The sequence below is a fragment of the Silene latifolia genome, chromosome 11 (genome assembly GCF_048544455.1).
Source record: "Silene latifolia isolate original U9 population chromosome 11, ASM4854445v1, whole genome shotgun sequence".
NCBI classification, from domain to species: domain Eukaryota; kingdom Viridiplantae; phylum Streptophyta; class Magnoliopsida; order Caryophyllales; family Caryophyllaceae; genus Silene; species Silene latifolia.
This window is the reverse complement of record NC_133536.1, coordinates 201,795,426-201,820,975: the sequence shown is the minus strand read 5'-3', so window position 1 is coordinate 201,820,975 and position 25,550 is coordinate 201,795,426. Positions and strand designations below refer to the sequence as shown.

General features: G+C 39.8%; 1 protein-coding gene across 1 annotated transcript; it reads right to left on the bottom strand.

Moving 5' to 3' along the window:
- Window positions 1–17,538: 17,538 nt before the first annotated feature.
- Window positions 17,539–21,524, bottom strand: LOC141612333 (ferritin-3, chloroplastic-like). Its single transcript, XM_074431084.1, has 8 exons — window positions 21,155–21,524; window positions 19,862–19,945; window positions 19,705–19,765; window positions 19,432–19,519; window positions 18,398–18,459; window positions 18,162–18,227; window positions 17,891–17,954; window positions 17,539–17,795 (listed from the first exon to the last, which is right to left on the bottom strand). Exons 1-8 carry the CDS (start codon window positions 21,430–21,432, stop codon window positions 17,761–17,763), a joined length of 738 nt encoding a protein of 245 aa, XP_074287185.1. The 5' UTR covers window positions 21,433–21,524; the 3' UTR covers window positions 17,539–17,760.
- Window positions 21,525–25,550: the final 4,026 nt, after the last annotated feature.

Sequence of the window (25,550 nt, the reverse complement as noted above, 5' to 3'; positions counted from 1 at the left end):
ATAAATGCTTGTACCATATGTGATCACCATTTCTAAACAAAACCATGACGATTTCTGTAAAAATCAATTTTTTTTTCAAAATGTAAAAAATTTCGAAAATGGGCCTAATATTAGCGCAGAACCAGTCAAAACTCTGTCCAATTGTCGAGTCAAAATTCGGGCCTCAAAACCCATTTCAAAACTTCACTTCAATTCCACTCCTACAACTACACTACAGTTGACTAGGAGCAACATTTTCAAACTTTGTGATTTCTTCAAAATTCACTTGACACAAGTGGCACACTCCCACTTCACAAGTCAAAACGTTTTTTTGAGTAAGTGTGCTAGAATGATCGATCGTGTTTTGATTCGTCGTCGATCTCTTGTCCAGTTTCCAAGATGCCTGAAACAAGCGACATGAGCAACAACCAACCCCAGAATGGTAATGATCAAATCCTAGCCGCACTAGCTCGTCTCCAAGTCACTCAAGACCAAGTGTATGATCGCCTCGACACAATCGAGGGCCGGATATATGCCGTCCCAGGGATACTTCCCAGGAATGCCTCTGAATCCAATCCGAAGAAACACCTTTTCACCTTACAAAGATGGCAACTCACAAAGGATACCACTTGGATTAGGGTACAAACCCACTAAAGAGAAAGTTCTCGAGATGCTCGCCCAAGTTCAAAACCGTAAGAACGTGGGAATCCAAATGCGACCCTACCTCCCTACCCTAAATGGATACTTCGTTAGGGAAGGAAGTCAAGAACTCTTTCATGGATTTCCCGAACCTTGGCACTATCTCGAAAGGAAGTTAGTCGGAATCGAGATCTTTCACGATTGCTACTTCATTCCTCCAGAAACGGTTCCTACCGTCAAGGCTCGTCAAGCACCTTGCTTAGACAAACAAGCTGTTAGCCTACTATTTGGGGAAGATCGATTTGTTAGAGCCGCGCAGGATGAGATCATTACCATGATACTTCAAGACGATCACTTCAACCCTACCGCATTGATCACAGAAACCAACTCAAATCAGCAGAAAGGATGGAGAAAGTCGATCAAGTGGACAAACAATCAAGGAAGACTCTTCAAGCTCACCACTGGAGAAGGAGAGATGTTCAAAGGAGAACCAGAAGACGATGAATTCGAGTCAGAGTTAGAGTCGGAGTCAGAGTCAGAGTCTAGAGAAGTCCCTAGAGAGTCTCCTCCTGTCGTCACTCCCACTCCCCTTGTTTCTCCTAGCTTAGCGTCAAGTAACAGTAGTTTGGGAAATATCCCAACGGCTGTCCCTTTACCGCCACTAACTACAGAACAGATGGCTTCTTTGTTTCAACTTTTCTCAAATTTTAATATGAATAAATCAGGTTCTGCTTACTCTTTGTGTTATTCTGAATGCAATTCTGTTTACGATGATAATGAGGATGACCCAGACCCGGACTCCATCGAAATACCTCCCTACATAGCCAAAGAAATATTACAAGAGGGAGAAGGGGGACCAGTAATAGAAAACACTGAACCCATCAACGTAGAAACCGAACTAGAACCCCAAGAACTTAGGATAGGGACGACCTTGAGCTCTACCGAAAGGGCCAGTTTCATAGACCTCCTACACGAGTTCAAAGACGTTTTTGCTTGGTCCTACAAAGACATGCCAGGGATCGACAAGGACATTGCAGAGCATAGAATCCCGATTAAACCAGGTTTCAAACCCGTAAAACAGAAACTTCGTCGAATGAGGACAGAATGGGCTCTTAAGATCAAAGAAGAAGTCGATAAGCAATTCAAAGCCGGGTTCATCAAAGTTTCCGAGTATTCAGACTGGGTAGCTAACATAGTACCCGTACCCAAAAAGGATGGGAGAATCCGGGTTTGTGTTGATTTCAGGGAGCTAAACAAAGCAAGTCCTAAGGATGACTTTCCTCTACCACATATTGACATATTGGTGGACAACACAGCAGATCATGCGCTATTGTCCTTCATGGATGGATACGCAGGATATAACCAAATCAAGATGGCCGTAGAAGATATGCATAAGACCGCCTTCGTCACTTAATGGGGCACCTATTGCTACACGGTTATGCCGTTTAGGTTAATCAATGCCGGAGCTACATACCAACGCACCGCAACTACGCTCTTACATGACATGATGCATAAAGAAGTTGAGGTATACGTAGATGATATGATTGTCAAGTCCAAGGATAGAGAGGGGCACATTGCGAACCTTCGCAAATTATTCTCGAGGCTACGAAAGTACAACATGAGACTCAACCCTCAGAAATGCGCATTCGGGGTAACATCTGGTAAACTCTTGGGATACGTTGTTAGCCAACGAGGAATAGAAATAAACCCTTCCAAGATCAAGGCTCTAATTGAAATGCCACAACCTCAAACAGGGAAAGAAGTTAGAGGATTCCTAGGTAAGGTGCAATACATAAGTCGATTTATATCGAAGCTCACCATGATTTGTGAAACTATCTTCAAAAAGCTCAAGAAAACAGATCACACCATGTGGGATGATGACTGTCAAAAGGCATTCGACCGAATCAAGGAAATACTAGCCAAACCACCAGTGCTCATGCCACCTCAACGAGATCAACCTCTTGGTTTATATCTCACGGTAACTGAAACGGCCATGGGCGCCATGCTAGCCCAAATCGTAGGAAAAGAAGAAAAAGCTATCTACTACCTTAGTAAGAAGTTCTTGGAGTACGAGTGCAAATACACACCACTCGAGAAGACATGCCTCGCTCTTGTGTGGGCAACGAAGAAGCTACGCCATTACATGCTTAGCTACTCCGTCAAAGTATACTCCAAAATGGATCCTGTCAAATACCTCTTCGAGAAACCCGTTCTCAATGGACGCCTAGCAAGGTGGACTTTGATGCTCTCAGAGTTCGATCTCAAGTATGTACCTCTGAAAGTTATAAAAGGGCGCGCCGTTGCCGAGTTCTTCGCAGAAAATCCCATCAATGATGCACAAACAATAGACACCTGGTCGTTTCCGGATGAGGATATACTCCAAACCGATGTAGACTCCTAGGACCTTTATTTTGATGGGGCATCGAACTTAAGAGGATTTGGAATAGGAGTGTTTCTCATTTCTCCTGAAGGCGAGCATATACCAATCTCTGTCAAACTCGACTTCGAGGTGACAAATAACGTTGCAGAATACGAAGCTTACCTCATTGGATTACAAGCAGCAGTAGGTTTAGGCATCAAGAATCTTCGAGTACATGGGGATTCATCTTTGATTATTAACCAAATTACGGGATCATGGAAAATTCGAAGTGAAAGCTTAGCGCCGTATCAAGCAAGAATAGACCAAGTAGCCCAATTCTTCGATCAAGTAACATACCTACATCTACCTCGAGAGGAAAATCAATTTGCAGATGCTCTTGCAAAACTTGCATCTTTGATTAATATGTCGGCTAATATGGTAGAAATGCCTCTATGCATCGAACGACGGTCATAACCGGCTTATGTGCACCAAATCACGGATGAAGAAGAAATTACGGAGGAACCTTGGTTCCAAGCAATCCTGAACTTCAAACTCAACGGCACCTATCCACCGGATATGGACAAAAGAGGACAACGCGCTATACGCTTGCTAGCTTCCCAATACGTCCTCATGCAAGGAGAGTTATACAAACGAACACCTCTTGGTGTAATCTTACGTTGCCTTGATCATTCATAGGCACGGAAAGTGATGGAAGAAGTCCATGATGGAGAATGTGGCCCTCACATGAGTGGATCCATGATGGCAAAGAAAATAACACGTTTGGGGTATTATTGGACCACAATGGAATCCGATTGCATCAAATATGTAAGACATTGCCACAACTGTCAAATCTTCGGGAATGTGCAACATGTCCCTCCTTCTTTACTCTATACAATGACATCTCCTTGGACATTTTCTGCTTGGGGAATTGACATCATCGGGAAGATCACCCCAGCCGGAACAGGAGGTCACTGTTTCATTCTAGTGGCAATCGATTATTTCACCAAATGGGTAGAAGCGGCTTCTAACACTAGTCTCACAGCCAAAAATGTGGCAAAATTCATACAAACCAATATCATCTGTCGATACGGTTGCCCACATGAGATCATTAGTGACAATGGATCACATTTCTAGGCTGAGACTGAGCAATTGCTAGCCAAGTACAAAATCAAGCATCACCACTCCTCGCCATATAGACCACAAACTAACGGCGCGGTAGAGGCGGCAAACAAGAACGTTGTCACAATCCTCAAGAAAATGATTGACAACTATCGAGATTGGCCAAGCAAGATACCTTTTGCCTTTTGGGGATACCGTACATCTGTTAGGACGCCCACTGGGGCCACCCCTTTCTATTTGACCTACGGCATGGAAGCCGTACAACCAGTCGAGCTAGAAATACCATCCTTGCATATTCTACTCGAAAGTCAAATCCCAGAAGCCGATTGGAAGAAGGATAGATATGAAGAACTCATCCTCCTGGATGAAAGAAGATTGCACGCATTACATAATGTGCAAACATACCAGGCACGTATCAAACGAGCTTTCAACAAAAGGGTTAAGCCAAGGAACATCAAAGAAGGAGACTTGGTCCTCAAATCAATTAGAGCTCTTTTACCTGTCGATCCACGAGGAAAATTCAAACCCAACTAGGCCGGACCATTTCTATTCAAATCCATACTTCCAGGGGATGCAGTTAGAATAACAGACTTAGATGGGAATGAATTTGCCAACCCAACAAACCTCGACCAATTAAAACGTTATTATGCCTAGAATAGGAGCAAAAACGCGCCTCGCGTAACCTCACGTGTCGCTCCCGTGGCACGAAATAAACGGCCCCTGGCCAAGCTGAAATAAAGCTAATGTCACCTTGCTCTTGCATTCTGACAATTTGTCATCCTCATATCATCAAATAAATTGAATTGCACTTTAGGAGTAAGTAAAAAGCTCATGCTTATTCTCTAGTTCATTATAAGCTCTTGCTTAGAACAATTATTCTTTTACATTTACTTGAACTACGCGCAAGGGTTTGATCTCATTTTTTAAATGAATACGTAGGCAATCCTTCACAGGATACAACCCGTTATTTTAAACGTAAATAGAAGGACATCTGCATATGCATTTGGAATTCGACAAGAATAATAATAGAAAATCACAACGGTTTCATAACCAATCAACCTTTTTATTCATTTCTTTTAATAATAATAGTACGCTACATAATAAAAATAATGCAAAAAAATAAAAATAGGCTAGGATTCTAAAAACCCACCTTCTTATTACAAACAATAATAATAATAATAATTAATAATTAAGACTCAGGCTATTCTTCCATTTTTCCTTTGCCTTTTTCATTCTTATCGTATTTCTTGTCTCGACCTCGAGCCGGACGCTCCTGCGCCACTTCAGACCTAATCACCAACGGTCTCTCTCGTGGTCTAGCCTTGCCATTCTTGTCAACCACCTTTTCAACGACAGGAGAAGTCTTCGGTTTCTTCGAAGGATGAACAACTCGAAACCCGGCTTCTTCCTCTCCCTCAGTCAGATGCTTCTCTTTCTCCTTTTCTACATCACGAACCTTGTAGTCAACAGGCTCGCGCTTCCTCAATCTCTCGCGCTCCTCCGGAGTAGTAGCTTTCCTCCACCGCATGTAAGAATCCGACACCCATAGAGCACTAACAGAAGAGTTCAAGAACCACATGTTCCTTTGAGCCCATTTGATGGCCCATTCTCTTCGGCTATCAGTGGTAAGTGCCACGACAGTCTGCGGGACAGTATCAAGCTTCGGAATCATCTGCTTCAATCCAACCTGCCTCATCAACCTCTCCGGGAAGATGCATATCATAAACTCCAAGCCAGGAATCCGCACCGATCGGGTAGGATCCAAGGACGATACTCCAGTGACAGATTTGAGATGCCACCATGGTACGATCCATCTAACCAGGGGACCATCGTCACTCTTCAGTTTGTTCTCCCAATAGTTGCAGACTCGAGAGAAGTCCGCCATGTAAAGTCTAGTCCTCATCGCAATTGAGCGAACATGATAAGCAGGAACATGAATTGGGGGCTCGATCAATCGAAGACGCTCCATAAGCCAGACCTACCAAAAAGCAGGTATTAGAATAAAAAAAAAGAATCAAAACAAAAAAAAGCGAAAAAAAAAGAAAAAAATCTCGTTCTTTTACTTGCAAAATGATAGGACTTCCCAAATAAGGAAGGTCACGGTTGACTTTCCTGTTATCTAACCCCAACAGGATCTCTTCTAAACACAGGCAAGCTGGGCTCCTGCGCAGCTCCATTTGCTCAATCAGGCTCAGATAACGAGGATCACCTCTCAAATCCTCATCAACATGCCCTTGAAAGACATATACATGCAGTAGGCAAAACCCGAATGCCCTTCGCCTTGCAACATAAGAAATGGTGGGGTCTGCCCTGTTAATGAATCGATCAATGAAGTCCAACATTCGCACTCCTTTTGAGGTCACAAGACGGTCAACCTCAGCTCTCGTCAACCCGAGCAAATCTCAGAATTTATTCTTATATCCTTGGGAAGTAGAAGGAATAGCAGGCAAATGTTCCGGGTCCCAACCACCAATTGCAGCAATCTCTTCGGGAAATGGGCAAATATCGCCTCCGGGAAAGGCAAATACGTGATAATTCGGGTCCCAATAATCAAGACAAGCATCTAGGAACGGTTTGACTACCTTGACCAATTTCAAACTCAAGATCGATCCAAAATTATAGGCACCCATATCGTGTTTCTCCACATTAGAGAACTCATTTGTCCACTCTTTCAGACGGATTTCAAGAGTATTCATGATGTATGCTTATTTTGAGAGCTTTTATGTAATAAGACTAAAGAAAGACGGAAGAATTATGTGAATAAAATCTCCCTTGACGTCTATATTTATACTAAAAGTTGTTTTCTAAAATCTGTTAGGACGGATACACTGGGGAACAGGCGCAGCACTTACTGCGCCTCTTCAAAGGGACGCAGCTCTTGCTGCGCCTCTTCCTCAGCTTTCTTTCTGTGATTTTCCGCGTTGGATCTTTCCTAATTCCTCAAAGAATAATTTCCTATTCGTACGGGTTATTATTTTGGTAAATCCGTCAAATTACCATGTTTCGCGTTTTCTATATTCCACGGGCACGCATTTCGAGGCGATATCGACATTTTCGTCATTCCAGCACACTTACTCATTTCTTTTTTAATTTTCTTTTTTTTGGGGAATTATTTCACCAATTTCATTATTAATTTTCAAACTTATACATTTCTTTTTCATTTTCTTTTTTGGGGAATCATTTCACTCCCATTCCATATCACATTTCAAACTTATATATTTCTATTTTTTTCTTTTTTAGGGGGTAACCCTCCCTACCGTCCGGTCATCTTCAGTAAATTTTTTTTGCATTTTCGAGTCGTTGTCTTGCGCTAATTTAGGCCATGTGTACAAATGTTTTTTTTTATGTGAATTTCTGTATAAATTTCGGCAACATGACGGCATAAACCGTCATCTACCAAACCTGTTCAAAGCTAACCTGCAGGTACAAACAAAACAACCCAGCAGCAAAGGCACTCAGGCCATCGTATATACAACCAAAAAGGGAATATGTACACCAAACTGGGGGCTCGAGCCCGAAATAAAGTCCAGAAGTCCAAAATGAAGGTCCTAAAACGTACAAAATGTATAAAATACAGCCAACAGCCAACAAACAAAGAGACTACTGCCGGTCGCCGCCTAGCTCAGCAACTCTCGCCTCGAGAGCAGCAATCTCGGCGTCGCGGACCTCTAGCTCCCTCAGCAGGCGAGCTGCCTCCTCCCGGGCCTGGGCAAGCTCTCGCCCTACATCGCTCTCCCCCTGCAAATATAACAATTGGCTCATGTCAATCATTTCAAACAATAAAGGAAGTCCGAAAATTCAAAAATAAAATAAACGGAAGGTTCATACCTGACGTCCTCGACCGCCAACGAGTGCCTCGATGGCAGTAGCCCGCAGCCGGTTGGCTACCCTCCACAAAGCCACGTACCGGGATGGTGCGACCTGCATTTCAATAAATAAGGATTCTTAATGGTTAGACAAACTCAAACAAACGTGTTCTTACACAAAATTATACGAATCGGGGAACTTACCCTCCGAATCAGATGCTGCCACTCGTCCAAGCCAGCATCTATCACGCCACGCCAAAGTCGCGTAGCTCGGAGATCGTCGTCATCCCCGTCGCGTCGGTGTACTCAAGGGTCTCGGGGTACGCTGGGGGCTCGATGCCTGCCACCTCGACCTCCTGCAAAGTCAAAATAGTTTCATTAACCGATGATCATTCATCGTATTTTCAAGATTAATCAAAAGAGGAGTAAAACACTTACCACGACTGGCCAGTACGCCAATCTCTCGTAGAGGAACTCCGAGTAGTCCTCGCCAGGAAGAAGGAGGGCGTCGCCACCAACACCAGCCAAGTCAGCCTCCCTCTCAGCATCGGAAGGCTACCTGAACATCGTCCGAGGAGGATCGATGGGAACCGTCAAGACATCCCGGGAGCACTGACGAGCCAAACGCTCGCCCAAGTACCACACAGGACCCATCGACGTCCTCAGAAGCAACCGGCTCGAGCTCCTAGGTCGAAGGACCTCAGCCACGAAAGGAGGAGCGCCGGCGTAGTCCACCCAAGGTCTGGGCACCCACTATGAAAAGCAAACAAGAGGTCATTCTTATGATCGGTTCTAAAAGAAAGCAATGAAAAAGTGAACAAAGAAAGATGGCTCGAAGGTACTCACGCCATCCAGCTGCAGAGCGTTCACGTCCCGGCGACAGGCGTCGTGAAAGGACCGATGGCTCTTCATGCGGCACATCACCCAATCCCTCACGATGGGATAGGCCCTCTCCACCGGCTCTGTCCTCCTGGGCGCGAGACTCGGAATGTAGGAGTACACCCACGCCTGTAAAGCAAGATAATCAATAACGATCTTTCGTGATTCGATAAGAAAAGAATGATCTTTCATGAAATGAATGGAGGTTCATACCTCCAGCAACAGTCTAGGAACAACGGTAGCAGGAGAAGTCCCCTTCTCCATCAGCTCCGGATGAACCATGGCCCACATATAGCAAATGAGGACCGTAAACCCAGCAGTGACCCAGTCCCAACGGTCTAGATCACCCAGGTCAGAAAGGAAAGGAAGAAGCTTCGTCGACAGCCTCTCTCCCTTGTCTCCGAGGTAGATCGAAGACAAGAACCACTAGAGCCACAAACGGACTCTCTGCTCTGCAGTATAGGGAGGAGGAGCCATCTCCCTCCCGTCGATCACCACCCGCGTTGGTGTCTTCCCAGCAAAATAATCCCGAACATAGGTACTAGGCACCAGCCCGAGTACCGCAGCAGCCTTCGGCATCAGGTTCCAGCCGATCAATCTCCTAGCCTCAGCCGAGTCTACCCTCATGGCTGTCTCCGGCCACTCCACCACCTCAGTCCCGTACGGCAAGCCAGAAATCATGCCGTAGTCCTCCAACGTGACCTCATCCTCACCAAAAGGCATGTGAAAGGTGGAGGTCGTGTCCCAAAATCGATCAGGAAGGCTCGAACCAGGCTAAGGTTAGCCCGAATCTTCCTCCCCGTGATGTCCCTCCAAGCCTGTACCAAGGCACCGAACGCGCCTCGCTCGATGATGGCCCGCTCCTCTTCTGACAGTCTCTCGTAGGCCCCCATCATCGTCAAGTAGCCCGAGAACGATCTGATGTTCCCAACCTCCTATTTTGATTTGAAGCAAGAGCTATATTTAGCTCGAATGAAAGAAAAAAAAAATAGCAAATAGAAATGAAGAAAGATAGATGAAAGAGTGATGAGTTCAAGTTACCAAGCTCTTCACCGTCCTGTAGGGCAGGTGACCCTCTGCAGCCCAGATGAGGTGCCTGTTGTCCCAAGTCTCAGCCCACTCTGGTGCTCCCCTCAGCTGGCGACCACCTCGTCCAACGTTGGCCCGTCTCGGGGCCTCCTCCTCCTCAACGGCCTCCTCCTCGGCGACCTCGTCCTCTGCAGCTGCCATCGCAGCAGTAAAAGCCTGCTCTAACAAGCATATGAGAAGGGTCAATAGCGGTATCCACATCCATGGGAGCTCTCCCTGACGTAGAAGCCTCGTCACCTGCAAAATTAAAGTGAATTTAGGCCACATCAAGTGACGACAAGCCTTAATTAGGGGATTTTCGAGTTTTCAAAGCTCCGAAATCGCTCTTTTCTCGCCATCTTTGGCCAATTTTCACACAAACCCATCCGCTCATGTGGTAACTTGGGCCAAGTCAAGCCTAAGTTGAAGCCTAGTCATGGGTTCGAGTCGGAATTTCGACAGCATTTCGTTATTACGGCGATTATGCCCTAGAAACGTGTCCTGAAAAAGCCGTCACAAATCAAAATTCCAAAATGGTAGGAAGTTTACCCATCACACAAGGATTCCAGATATCAAGTTTTACCACAAATGGGCAATCCTAAGGCTATTTTCTAAGAAATAAATGGTTCAGCTGTGAGACCGTCACAATTTCACTCAAATGCTCAAAACTCAACGAAAAATTCGAAACAAATACATGGTTATGATCCTTATACTACCAATTATCCATTTGCAAAGTCAATTTTACAAGGCAAAATCATTTGGGGGAAAGGCCCCAAATTTTCGACTTTTTAGGGTTGAAGAACCCTAATTTGTCGATCCAATTTGATCAAATACGGAAGATTAATGCAAAAATGATACACATACCTCGATTAGTCATGGCAAATGCAAGCTTTTGATCAAATTTTGGCGAGAAATGGTTGGAATTTGAGAGAGTAATTGAGATTTTGTGTTTCGAAATTATGAATATAATCCCGTGTTTCTTCGAGTTTTTACTCAGGAAAGCCACGCTCAGGAAAAGACGCAGCAGGTGCTGCGCCTCTTCCAAGGGACGCAGCTCTTGCTGCGCCTCTTCCTCAGTTTCCCTCCAAATGAATTTTCAAAGATTCGTTATAAGTTCGTTATTTATGGGCCCATCTTTGGTGCGCCTCTTCCTCGATACCATATATCGTATATTTGGTCCATTTGACATTTATTCTTCGCCCGGACCCGTATTTACAAGCCAACTGCAAACTGTCGCAATATTTTTTACCAAGACCTTGCTTGTCACAACGAGCGGATATTTTCTGACAGGTGTTTCGACACACCTTTATTCTGTTCCCCCAGCGAGAGTACACGAACAACCAATCGTCCCTCTCGAGACATGGAGATCAGTACCTTTATTATGTTCCCCCAGCGAGAGTACACGGACAGCCAATCGTCCCTCTCGAGACATGGAGTTCAGTTCCCGATTATGTTCCCCAACGAGAGTATACGGACAGACAATTGTCCCTCTCAACACATGGAGATCAACATCAACCCCAAGCTCTTCCGAAGTTTGTTTGAAGCCGACCCAAGCAGATTTCTCCCAGCAGTTCCTGACTACGTCCTGCTGCCTCTTCCAATATCGCGTTTTGCTTCCCCAGGAATTTCAAGGAATTTCAGGTATGGTCTCTTCTTATGGCTCGCGAGCCTCCTTACGTAGTCTAATGGACTTTAAACGACCCTCCCCGATAGTCGACATGCTCTAAAATGTTCCCGACGACAGGTCCTTGGTTCAAACCCCTTGAACCGCCTCGCGTCGCCATAGTCGTCAGGTTGTAATCTTCGATTGACCTGATAGATATACTTTGACTTTCGCCTTGTCCAAGCTCAGTCAAAGTGGGGGCTCTGTAAATACCTCATTTCTGCACCTCCCGCAAACCACCCGGTGATGATTGGGCCGCATGTTTGGTACACGGAACGATTTGTGACAGTTCGTAAGTTTATCGTCAAGTGATCGCTCAAACACTTGTGTCTACCTCATAGTCGTCATCTACGCACCGATACGGTCGTTTTGACAGTAATTAGAGTACATTTGGAGTACGGGCCAAAAACCGTCTTCATTTTCTAATAACCGTTTAAAATGCCGAGTCAGAATGTTCTGGAATATTCCGGATATTTCTATTCCATATTTTCCAATCTTTTAATCTTTGGTAAAAATATATCCCGAAATAATCATACAAATTATTAAGGAAACAAGATTAATCCGCTATTCTATAATAGAAACACGGAAATCTTTGTTCCGCAGGAGGAAACCACTGAGGAAAAGACGCAGCAGGTGTTGCGCCTCTTCCAAGAGACGCAGTGCCTGCTGCGCCTCCTCCTCAGTCCTTTTCTGCGTATTTTTCGTATCTTTTCGAGATTCACTTCCAAAGTTTCTCCGAAAACCCTAATTCCGTCGTGTGATTAGTATAAATAGAGACCTTCGGTCTCACATATTTCTCACGCGAGTGTCCGCCCTTCTCTTCTCCCTTTGCATTCTATACCACGTTCTTAATTTTTGGCGTCTACGTGCTTGAACATTCGACCACGTAAGCTCGGATCTTTCTGAGTACCAGCCTCGTTTTGCATGACCGACCAATTTGACCAACTCCACAATTAATCAACTTAATCAATCTGTTTATTTCCTCCTAGAGGGCACTTTCGTCGTACATTCAAGTCGAGCATCACTAAACGTTAACTTAGTTCATCTCGTTTCGTCAAACATGTAAATCTGAGGGTGTAAATCCCTATTTTATTACTGTTCTTTATTTTTGTAATCACAATTGTAAGATTTATGTCGAAAATACTCTTAAAACCGATTTGTAAAACCTTGTTTTAAAACCCTTTTTACGGATTATCAGAAGACAACCGTCGAGAAAGGACGCAGCAACTGCTGCGCCTCTTCGAAGGGACGCAGCACCTGCTGCGCCTCTTCGTGAGGCTGCCGCAGCTCCTGCTTCCTTTCTTCTTCCTTCGTCTTTTGTTCGTCCTATTGTTTTTTTTTGTTTTGCATTCAATTGTACATTGTTCATTGACACGGTAATTTCTAATATAATAATTTGACATGTAAATATTTCATCATCATTAACTTATCATCATTAAAATCCCGACTTAAATCCCTTATAATCCATATTTGCGGGTTTTCGTCATTGAAATCAATTCGGGTTTTAGAGATTCGATTTATCAATATTGAGTCTCTGGAATTCATCATTGGTATATTTGCATCTGTTGTTTATCGTCACCATCATTAGTTCGTCATTAATAACTTGTTTAACCTAATTAATTCATTTAATTCGATTAATTTGTATTTATATAATAATCTTGTTAATCTTGTAATTAATTCGTTCTAATTAGTTTTGTTCATGTTTTATTGTTTTTATGTCCTCATTCACATGTAAATAATCTGTTAATCACTTTCATCCGAGTCAATTGTTCATAATCAAGCATTAAAATCACCCACGAATATTAACAATTTGCAATTCCGGCTTCACAGCCAAAACTGAGCCAAGGAACAGACGCAGCGACTGCTGCGCCTCTTCCAAGGGACGCAGCTCTGCTGCGCCTGTTCCTGGTTAAGTTCTGTCCCTGAACTTCCGTTTCTGCTTTGACCTAGTTTATTAATTACGTATTTAATTAACTATTAATCGTATTATCACCCTTAATCTGTTCGTTTATTTATTTATTCTTTGTTTTCCAAAACCATCCGTTTTAAATGTATTTTCGACATAAATCAATAAATCCGATGTAATTATTGTAATTTTCTTTATTGTATTCCTTTTATTATATTGCTTGTATGTTTTCACATGTAATCAATCTAAATCCCGATTCGACCTAATTGTATGCTAAATTACGTGATAACCGACTTAGTCTAATTCTTCACATGTTAGTATTAAAACGTTGGATGTTGCATTGCATGCATATAATCGACAACATATCGAGTATAGAAAATTTCCCTAATCATTAGTAGAGGCCGCTATCGAGGCGGGCGGGATTAGGTGTTCGATCAAAAGAGCTTCCTAATACGTACCCTCACCCCTTACTCCAGATCTCTGTGAACACCCGTGTTCATTGGCATCCACGAGAGTCATTCTAGACATAGAATGCTAAGGGTAACGAGTTCTTGGTGTTCATGTCACTACTTTGTGTCTTGACATGACACGCGGTGTTCGAACGGTTTCCAATTTTCCACAATAAATTGGTGGCGACTCCACAAATGCACAAGGAAAAGCTTGCTTCACTTTTCGCCCCCGTGGGCCCGCGTCCACATGTTCATACAGTTATACTGGACTGACAACACCTTACTTCCCTTACTTAACAGACATATTTCTAAGTAACCCCAAATGTACCACACAATGCCCCATTTAAATAACCTTAATTCATTTGTTAGAATTATTACAAGTAAACAGGCGCAACATCAATAATAACCATGTCTCAAACTATCGTAAATCTACTTATCTTTAACAGGCTTAAGCCAAATTAAGGGGTCAAGTCGCCATTGTTAATCTACACACGAGCCAAGCGACGCACAATTGCAATTCTGTTATCATGCACTCGGAATGTAATAATCTAATCTAATTATTTCTACACAAAAGGCCATCAATAAATCTGTGTGAGATAAGGCAGTTGTGTTAGCCTTAATTAGCTACTTTAATTCGGTAGTCATCTAGCCTAAGTTTCCTCAGTTGAAGACATGCGACCGCCGAGTAAAATCGAGACACGTTTAAACTGCACACCTAATTAGATGTCAGCGAGTTGCTTGTTCCTCCGAAGTCGTTATTAGTTTTACGCCACAGAAGCGGCAACAATTAGCGTTATATAAGTATGGTGTTAAAGACATATTCAATTATTCATCCTTGCTAAGCCACTATTAATCCTTTCAGAACTCGACATTTTAGTTTCAATTTAATTGGCCTGGGGGCAAATCGGTAGTCTGATTCTCTTTCTACCTACATTACAGCTAAGTTTGTTAATTTTAAGCGCATTTAGAGTTACCGTATAGCGAGGATTGTTATCCTCTCAGAACAATACATGAAACTTCTAATCTTACTCTTATCAAATCTGTCTGTGTACTAAGCATTAGCTGTAATTTGTTTATAATTGTAAGCTAACTATATTGCAGCGAAGACTTATTATTTAAAGCGCTGATACAATTTACATAATATTCGGCCAATGAAACCCAAGACTGAACATAAATATATAAAAGCGAAAATGCCACGACAGCAATAACAAGCAGTTTGCTGCACTGCGATCACAGTTATGGTAAACCAAACGCGAAGGCGAATATCCAATCGTAAAACTAACATAATGAATCGTAAAAAAAGTAAGACAAACAACACGAAGAAACAAGTCAAGCCCAAAGATAAGGCCTTCAATTGTCAAGGACAGAGCAACAGACGTTTGCATGTGCCATATCCAACTAACTATTCGACCCACCCTCATGCAACAACCGAACTCAACCCGCCCGGCAAGGATTAAAAAAATAATAAATATCAACTATTCATCCTACTATTCATTAGGAATAGTAACTTGGCTTGCTCACTTTTATATAAGGGGAGGACTATTCGACCCACCCTCATGCAACAACCGAACTCAACCCGTCCGGCAAGGATTAAAAAAATAATAAATCTCAACTATTCATTAGGAATAGTAACTTGGCTTGCTCACTTTTATATATAAGGGGAGGATGCGACGCTTTGTAGGAAGTGTAGGTTCTACATCCATATCAAGAGCAATTTTTTTAGCAATATTAATACAAGAAAGAAATCCATCAACTCTAAACTTCTCAAAATATGATATTATACCGTCAACATGTACTATTGTGGTGTCAATATACATGGACTTAGATTGCAATTTCTTACTTACCTTGTTTATGACAAATAAAATTTCATACCAAATAATCATACCAAGCAAAAAATCAAAACTCCCAAGTGAATTATACAAACTTTCAGCCTCGCTCTTTGACATTGCATCATTATCACACGAATCATATAAAACTGACAAAGCCACCCTTAACTCGGGTGCTTGAAATCTAATAGCTTAACACTTTTAATTCGACTCTCCCAACGAGTATTAGATAAAAATTTTAAAGTATGTTCGGGAACATTATCAAGCAAAATTTTCCATCTTTTTGCGGAACTAGAAAACAATGCATATATGCGCTGCACAATACCAAAAAATGAAACAGCTCTAGTACAAGAATGTGCCATATCGCTAAGAGCAAGATTTAAACTATGACAAGCGCGAGGCATATATAATGCACTTGGGTTTACTTCAAGTAAACGTTTTTGTACGCCTTTGTGCTTTCCTTTCATATTGGAATCATTATCATAACTTTGACCTCTTATATCATCAATATTAAGATCAAGAGACTTTAAAACTTTTTGTAATTCAATAAAAAGTCCTAACCCCGTTGTATCATTCACCTCTAAAAATTCTAAAAAGTACTCTTTAATTTTTATTTTTTCATTTGACATATTCACGCATCTTACTATCAAAGCCATTTGTTCTTGATGAGAAATATCAGGAGTACTATCAAGAATTATAGAAAAATATTTTGCCTCTTTGGTAGTTTTGATTATAGAACTTTTCACATTATAAGCCAAAAGAGATATAAGTTCATTTTGAATTTTATGTCCAAGGTAATGATGATGAATATCATGATTTTGAATCTGTCTAACATGATCTTGCATTACCACATCAAATTCAGCAATTATTTCAATCAAACCTAAGAAATTACCATTATTATTTTGATATAATTTTTCATTAGATCCTCTAAATGTCAAGTTATGAGTAGCAAGACACTTTACGGCTGAAAATATTCTTAAGTAATACTTGCCTCCATCAATTTTTCTCTTTCATAATTATTTCCTGCAAGTTTTTATCAATTATTTCACACTTATCTAGCCTTACTCTCGTTTCATTCCAAGTAATCATTATAGTCTAATTTTATTCTCAAATTGCTAAAGAAAAAAAAAAGTAAATACCAAATAATACCCTTTATGGCTTTATCCCTCCCTTGCCCGTAACTCCTTTATATCCTTATTAGTTCCTTCCCCATCCTAAGGCTATGTTTGGCAAAGCGTTTCAATCTACGTAGTTTATTTGACTAAATTTCAGTTACCTTCCCCATTTGCTCTCTCACTTGCAGCTTGTGAGAGGTTTTAACCAATCCCGAAAAAGCCTCAATCCAAAGTGACTCATACCCAAAATAACACGACTCTCTATAATTCTGACAACACCACATCCGAAATTGGATTGAAAATAAAGAGCTGGGAAAAAAATGTGTAGCATACCCGACCTAATTGGCCACTTGTTAAATCTAATTATAATGGAATTTCTTCGTAACATGTTTGGCTTAGGTTTGAATTTTGATATTGTTCACGACTATTTTAGTCTTGACTCTTGACTGTGGGCTTAAATTAACAGGGCGCAATATACTCCAGTTTTTTTGGTCTTGTGGATGAATTAACGAGCACATTTTGATTAATAACAAGCCACTAAGGCCCATATTCCTTTTCTTGGTTGCTTTCTGTTTCGGATTCTGTTTAGTTTTACCGCGAATATGTGACTGACTGCTGTACCTGCAAATCTGAAATACTGCAAGTTTACAGCAGTTATCGCGTTATTAAGGCTATCAAAATTATATTAATGCAGGAAACCAAGTAATTAGGATTGAGACGAGACCACTAATTTCTCAAGCAAATGGAGTGTCGGAACCAAATGGATGTTTCATTAAGTGTTCATTTAGGCAAGGAGAACAGAATCCGCTTCCTCTACCAATGGTTTAGTATTCAAAACAGTACATCCAAATCTCAAACTTCAACCAAGTTTCGTGGCATAAAATTATGCGAACTCAACTGATATGTCGACTAAAACTTCTACCCTCCAAATTCAACATGTTATGCAGCAGCATCAACCTTGAAGCGTCTGGTCAAAGTGCCATACACCTGAAGATAGGCAAAATAGCATCATCAGTATCAATAATGAAATTGATATATAGGATATAGCACATTATTGCAAAACCAATGAGGTAAACATTTACCATGTCCCTTGCCAACTCTCCGCAGCTGGGCCACATATTCGGATATCTTCTTGATGGCGTCAACCTACACAATGATAAATAAAAATTATGAGATGTATGGTAAATAAAGATTCTGATACATGTATTAATAGGCAAATGGAGTGGTCTCACAATAAGCAATGTGAGAGGCCGTCTCATTTGAGAATTCGTGATGGATAAATTGTGCAAACAGCAGTAAATGCATATCAGCACCAACTGTCATTTAAGCCTATAGCCTGAATTCTGAAATTACCTGCTCGGTTAAGAATTCTCCTTCAACAAACTCTTGCAATTGGACATCGTTGTTTTTCTCAGCTACCTGTCATTTAGCCAACCAAGTAATGTTAACAAAAAAAATATGATCATTGTCAAAAAAAGAGATGCATTTGTAAAATCACAAAGGATTGAGATGTGTAAGAGCTACATTTGCAGATTCTAATGGAAAGAAGGTAAAGGAATCGCGTGGAAGATTATGTTTTATGTACTTACTTGATGCAGATTAAGTAACTTCTCATTTGTAAGCTTTTCCAATGACAACGCAAGTTCCATAGCTACATCACAATAGAAGCAGTAAGCATTGGAACAATAAAACTGACCGCAATAGAACAATCGCCATTCGACACTGCCTATAGGTAATGTTTGGTAACTGCAAAATGAGATGACATAACCAACATTCCTGGAGGTAAATGAGTATATGTGCTCGTTCATGCCATTGTAGAAAGTAGAAACTAGGGTATATTAGAGGTCAAATGAGGTGAAGTCCATTACAGTTAAAATTAAGCAAGACACAGAAAAACTACTAGTTGGAAAGCCAAAAACCGCATAGCAAAATTATACGAGGATTGACCTAAATAGTTTATCGTCTTCATACTGCTTTTACTCAACCACAAGAACTTGGCATGTCGAACTCCAGCTCAACATTTATACTCGCTAAAAAATCAATACATAGGACAACAAGTCATGTTGGCCAACATTACATATCATATGCCAAGGTGGCACAATGCTGGTAATGAGATTGTCAGGGAATGTTAAAGTCAACCTTCAAATCAAATATCTAATGCCAAAAGATCATTTATATCAATCACAAGACTTGTTATGCGCTGGCTACAAGAACATGTACTCCACCAGAACCAAAATGCTAGGGCAGTTTCCTTCCACTAACAATTTTCCTCCAAAAAACAGTGATTAATTTAAATGCAGCTTGCATAAACAATAAAGAGTAAATATAATGCCTCTCCATAACATTCCCATGAACAAGCAGATATGTCATTCTAATCTTACTATCAAGGTTTGCAACAGGCATATACACTACTTCCACTCCTACCAAACACAGTACGACGACATTCTAGCAAAAATCAATTAATTATACGCGTACAAGTCAGGTCACCACACCATTTAGGTTTAATTGTCAACACGAGACCAAATATAAGTTTCAATGCAGTCATGTAAGGAATGGCAACAAAGACGCCAAGTTGCAAAGAGGAATGGTAACAAATACTCCTAGTTTCAAAGACAAGACTCACCATGTAAAGCGTCTCCTTTCTCAGCATGATCGAATTCAGAAAGAGGCATCACTATTGATTGCAATTTCACCTTTCCACCTCGCTTGTTCTGCAATTCACCAAAGTAAACAATAACTTTTGAGTTCACATAAAAGGACACACTATTTCGTGATGATTAGACAATAGTCTTATCGTAAGACCAAACTGGATTATCGTGAATATTTGCAAGACACTCTAGTTGACTTATCAGTTATCATCGCAAAAAGAATTTGAGTAAGTATGCAAGTTATGTACCTGGTATTCCATCAATTTCTCAGCATGCTCCCTTTCCTCATCACTTGATTCCTTGAAAAACCTAACCATATGAAGCCCAATTTTCAACATACATTCCAATTGACACTAAAACATTACAAAAACAATAAAAAAAAGAATCGAGTATTTGATATTATACTTAGCAAGACCCTTGAGAGCCACATTGTCCCGATCAAAGTAGGCAAACATGGCATGATACACATAAGAAACGTTGTACTCCACACTGCAAAATCACCAACAGATACGATTAGGTCAGTAACTATCCAGAAATTAAGATTTGCACACGTTCCTATTCCTAATCGAATAATGGACGTAATCTTACACTTGCAACAACCGATTCAGAACTACAGAATTGCAAATCAACAGTCAAACGTACATAAATGTCATTTTAATTAATTCCACAGGTATCATTTGAAAAACTAACTATTTCAGCTAACTTGTACAAAAACAACGCAACATTAAACGCTCAAACAAATTAATGGCATCGCATTCCAAAAATGTACGAGTACTAATTACTTACATAACAATTATTTAACGGAATTAAGTACTGCCTGACTAAATGTAACTAATCGCATTTAAGGAAACACGCTGACAAAGACGTCGTCCACAACAACTGACTTAAACATCTCGAAAAATAACAGAAAACTAATCGATTTCCCACACATTTAGAGCTACTAAACGAACACACGTAACTGAAAGAACTTTATAGTTCGAAACGAGAATATCTGTATTAGTGTATCTATAAATCTATAATCGCATCTACAAGCTGATAACGGTATCAATGAAAATTCGATCAATACACAGTTTTAACACCATTAACACATACAAAGCTTCAATTCTCACAGATCATTTTTTCAGTACGGATGTATACTAAACTGTTTTGCTCGTAAATTACGATAAATCAAGATGATCAACCACAATTGGCGCAATTTGATCGAAACATAACATTTATAATCGACACATGACATTAAATAAACAAATTAACAACTTCAATTCTCACAAATCATAACTGTTCTGGTGAATTACAATATAATCAACAACGATTAGCGCAATACGATCGATAAATAACATTAATTCAAAAAACTCATTAACAAATTCAATTCATAATAAGATAATCATAGACGATGCAATCGAAAATTAAATGCGGAAACGAAGAAAATACGTACTTAATTTGCTCATTAATGGCGGCCACACACTCATCGAAACATAACATTGATAATCGACACACGACATTAAATAAACAAATTAACAACTTCAATTCTCACAAATCATAACTGTTCTGGTGAATTACAATATCATCAACAACGATTAGCGCAATACGATCGATAAATAACATTAATTCAAAAAACTCATTAACAACTCCAATTCTTAATAAGATAATCATAGACGATGCGATCGAAAATTAAAAACCGAAACGAAGAAAAATACGTACTTAATTTGCTCATTAATGGCGGCTTCACACTCATCAACAAACTTCTGACGAGCGAGAGAAGCTTGAGGAACATTCGGCACCATTGACAACTCCTTCTTCACCTCCTCAAACGGCTCGAACACGACTCCAGTCAACGCCCTGTTATTCGACTCCGTAGCCGCAACCACAACTCCTCTCCTCATCGGCAATCGCACAACCGCCGGCGAGAGAGGAGTACTCTCGCCGGAGATGGTTCCGGAACCGATAAGGGAGAACGCGGGGGAAGCTCGGAGAAGCATTTTAAACAAACGTATGAAAATGAAATGAATCGAGACGGAAATCGAAGAATTGAGGAATGGTGTGGAAAAATGCGGATGAGGGATAGGATGAGGTGGTGAGGTGGTTATATATATGTGGAAGAAGGGCTTGTGGTTGGAGTTAGGTTTGGAAGGAGAGCCGTTGGATTGGAGGACACGTGGAGGGATGAGATTAGAGGCGTGTGTTTTGCTCGTGGTCTAAGATGATGATGTTGACTGTGGTATGGTAGTAGTTTGTTACGCCACACATTTCTAGGTGTTTTGATTTAGATATTTTGTTATGTGGTTTGTTTAGACCCGGCAAATGGTGAGACGACCTGAAAATACGATATGAACCTGAGATGAAATTAGTGGGTTTGAGTCAAAATTTAGTGATCTATTTATGTAAGTGGTTCGACACGAATATGACATTAAACTTAATTGGGTCGGGTTTGGGTTGAACTTTATAAACACAAACCCGACATAAAAGGCCAATTTGTGTTTACCAACAAATCTCGCTTGTGACCGTACCCTCTCTCTCACTTACTCTCCCACTTATCATTATTATAATCGATGTGAGAGGTCACAAACTTGTGACTGTCAGAAATGACAATTTGTGTTTACTACATTAATAGTAATTTCTCTTCATCCTCTATCACGTAAATATACTTAAACTGTCCAAATATTAACAAGCTACGAACCCAACACGAAATTAGCAGGTTAGGGTTGAGGCTTGATTACCCAACTATGTAAGTGGGTTGATACAAGATCTAATTGGTTCGGGTTTAGGTTGAAGAGTTTGTGACCCGTTTACATATGTCACGAACATAAACCCGACATAATCCTGTTCGTTTTTGCGAGACCTAGGTTTGTGGAGTATAATGTGGGTTGGACTGTGTAATTACTAATTATTGGGCTAAGGAATTGGACCTACAAATAATATGATGGCCCAAAACACAGGCGCTGATATGTGAAAAACATTATCACACAAACACACACTTTGACATCAAATACTCGTAGAAAGGTTTTTTTTTATAAGGTATTTAACATTTAAGTCACTTAGCTTTCTTTTTTTTGCCTAAAAGTACTTAAAAATTATATATTTCAATTGTTAACAAGTACCAATTAATGTTTCCCCTCAAAAAAATAATTAACCTTAGGATTTGACTTACGGCAAAATGTGATTTATTTTACTCTCTCCTTAATACCGTTCTCTAAGATTGATTAATCACATAATTTAAATCACGTGATAAGAGTATAAAGTATCATAGGTGGGGAGGAGGAAAAGAGTTAAATTATGTGATTAATTAATCTTAAAAAAGGGATTAAGGGAAGTATTTAAGGTACCATGTTGAAATTTTTAATTCGCCTTGACGCCAAGTATAATTTTCAAATATTTGATTTTGACACCAAATTTGAAATTCAAATTTGATGTTAGTTTTTATTTAATATTTTTTTTATTATTGATTTTCGAATGCAGTTTCATAAATAGAATATTTATTTAAAAATTAAATTTTTTCGTTTTTTCTTAAAACAATCTCATGGTACTAAAATCTTATCTTTATTAATTCAGAAGACAATACTCAATCCAGGGCGCGCCACGTCATTAATTCAGCCTTTTTTTTTTATTTTTGGAAAATACATGTTATGGTGATACCCGTTAGTATGCAATGTATTTATTTCTTCAGAATTCCGGCTATACAAACATGTGACAAATTCCGTCTTAAAACAAATACTATGAAATAATTTTATACATTCCGAATAAATAAAATTAGTGGCATATAAGCAGAATGAATTACAAATCGTAATAAATGAAACTAATTACAAATAAATGAATTACATAATTTTAAAAAAAATAAAATAATAAAATTACATAATTACGAGAAAGAATTACATTTAATTACGGGATTGAATTACATATAATGCGAATAAATTACATGCATAATTTTTAAAAACTAGATAGTACGATATATTTAAAAAAAAAAATATCCTTTGTTATTTCCTCTTAAACCATTGCATGTGAACACGTATTTGTAACAAGTTTAAACATTAATTATGTAGATCGCTGATTTAGACCAACTAGATAAGTACAATAGAAATGCAAAAAAAAAAAAAAAAATACATCCAAAAACATTAATACCGGCCCAAATACATACCCGTGCAATTTTGCACGGGTTTAAAACTAGTTACTTTTAAAATAATTTACAAAAAGCCAGAAAAAAAAATATAAAAATTGGTAGAAATATAGAACAAGAGATGGATGAATGAAGGAAAAAAATCTGTTAGTTTTTTTTTTTTCAAAATTTATTTTTTCGGGCCGGGTCAACTTTTGGGTTAATTTCGAGTTAACATTTGTTGGGTAAGGTAAGGTCATGCCAGTATATGAAACGGGTTGACTTGGGTCACAGGGTCATCTCGGGTCAGCCTAAATCAGGTTATGTCGGGTTACGATTAATCAACGGTCCGGTTCAGTTCGGTTTCGAGTCTTAGACTCTGTTTGGCAAGACATTTCAGGTACCTACGGTCCGGTTCAGTTCGGTTTCAAGTCTTAGGCTCTGTTTGGCAAGACATTTCAGGTACCTTATTTTTTTGTAAGCATTTGGGAAGTAATTTATTTAACCAAATAAGCTACCTGAAATGAAATGTTATCTAGAGTAGCATTTAAGATTCCAGGTACCTGATTTGATTTGATTTTACGCTTTTACCCCTTAAATTCATACTATTAAATAATTATCATATCCATTTAAGTCATTTCATCAAAATCAGTTGCCTTTTCAGTTACTTAGTCAAACATTTTTTTGATATAATCAGCTATCTTATCAATCTAATTTTCAGCTACCTTATCAGTTACCTTTTCAGTTTTCAGTTAGTTTTTCAGTTTTCAGCTACCTTTTAAAGTTTTAGCTATCTTTCAATTAATTTTACCAAACAGAGCCTTAACATTTCCGAGTCAGGTTTGCTCGGGTTCGGGTCATACTTGCCAACTCTTTAAAAAAAAATTACCTAACCACACACTCTAACCAGTGAGTCAAGCTCAAGAAACAAATTACTAAATGGCTCCTTCTCATCCATACACCTAACTATCTCCCTCTTTCTTCAAAGTTGCTTTACTCGAGCTTCCTGATTGACACTGCTATCACTGTTGTAAATTTCTATCCCCTCCCCTCCACAGTTATGCTTCTTTCCTCTTTATGGCGATTCTGATATTTTTTGGGGAGCGGAATCTTTATTTAGAATCTTCATCGATGAGATCAATGAAGGTATTAGTGACATTCAGTGGGATTGATTAGATAATTTTAAAGATAACAATTTATAATGAATGTGTGATTAAATAATGAATTTGGAGAGAGCGAGGCGATAGTTTGACGAGCGGGGGGGATCAAGCAAGATTTCAAAGTGTATATTGAACATGGTATGTGCTTGGCTTGCATCTTGCATAGTTGTAAAGCTGATTATAAACTGATTACAAATTATCATTTTAAATCAATAAGCAGAAGTCAGACAAAAGCGAAATATTACTATGGCACCTGCAGGCTTATTGAACAACGGGTGTGCTATGGTGCCATGTGAGCCGCTTAAACAGACAGACCTGTGTACATGTTACAACTACATTTAGTACGGCTTGGGTGGTGGTGTGTATTTAGCTTGTCGTCAAAGCTAGCTTTCAACCAAAACAATATTTACTCCCTCTTATTCTACATAACCGTCTCATTGTGAAAATGACACAAGAATTAAGAAAATGAGTTTAGACCACACAAAACGTACAATGGGACAGTTATGTGAATAGACGGAAATGGAATTGAATTTGGACTACACAACACTTACCAAAAATAGACAATGAGACAGTTACCCGACTAGACGGAAATGGACAATGAGACGATTATCTGGAATAGGAGGGAGTATATCTTAACAAACGATTTTTAGTAGAGCGGTAAGTAAAGGTCTAATCCCAATGGACGGGTATTGTATTGACTTATCAATTGTAAATAGCTATGTCTTTAGGTGTCACAAATTGGGTTGATGTTGAAATTTGCAATCTAAACTACTAACAATGAAATGTAAATAAATGCAAAGCAATGCAAAGCAAGTAAATAAGGGTGTAAACAATTGATTAAAAACAA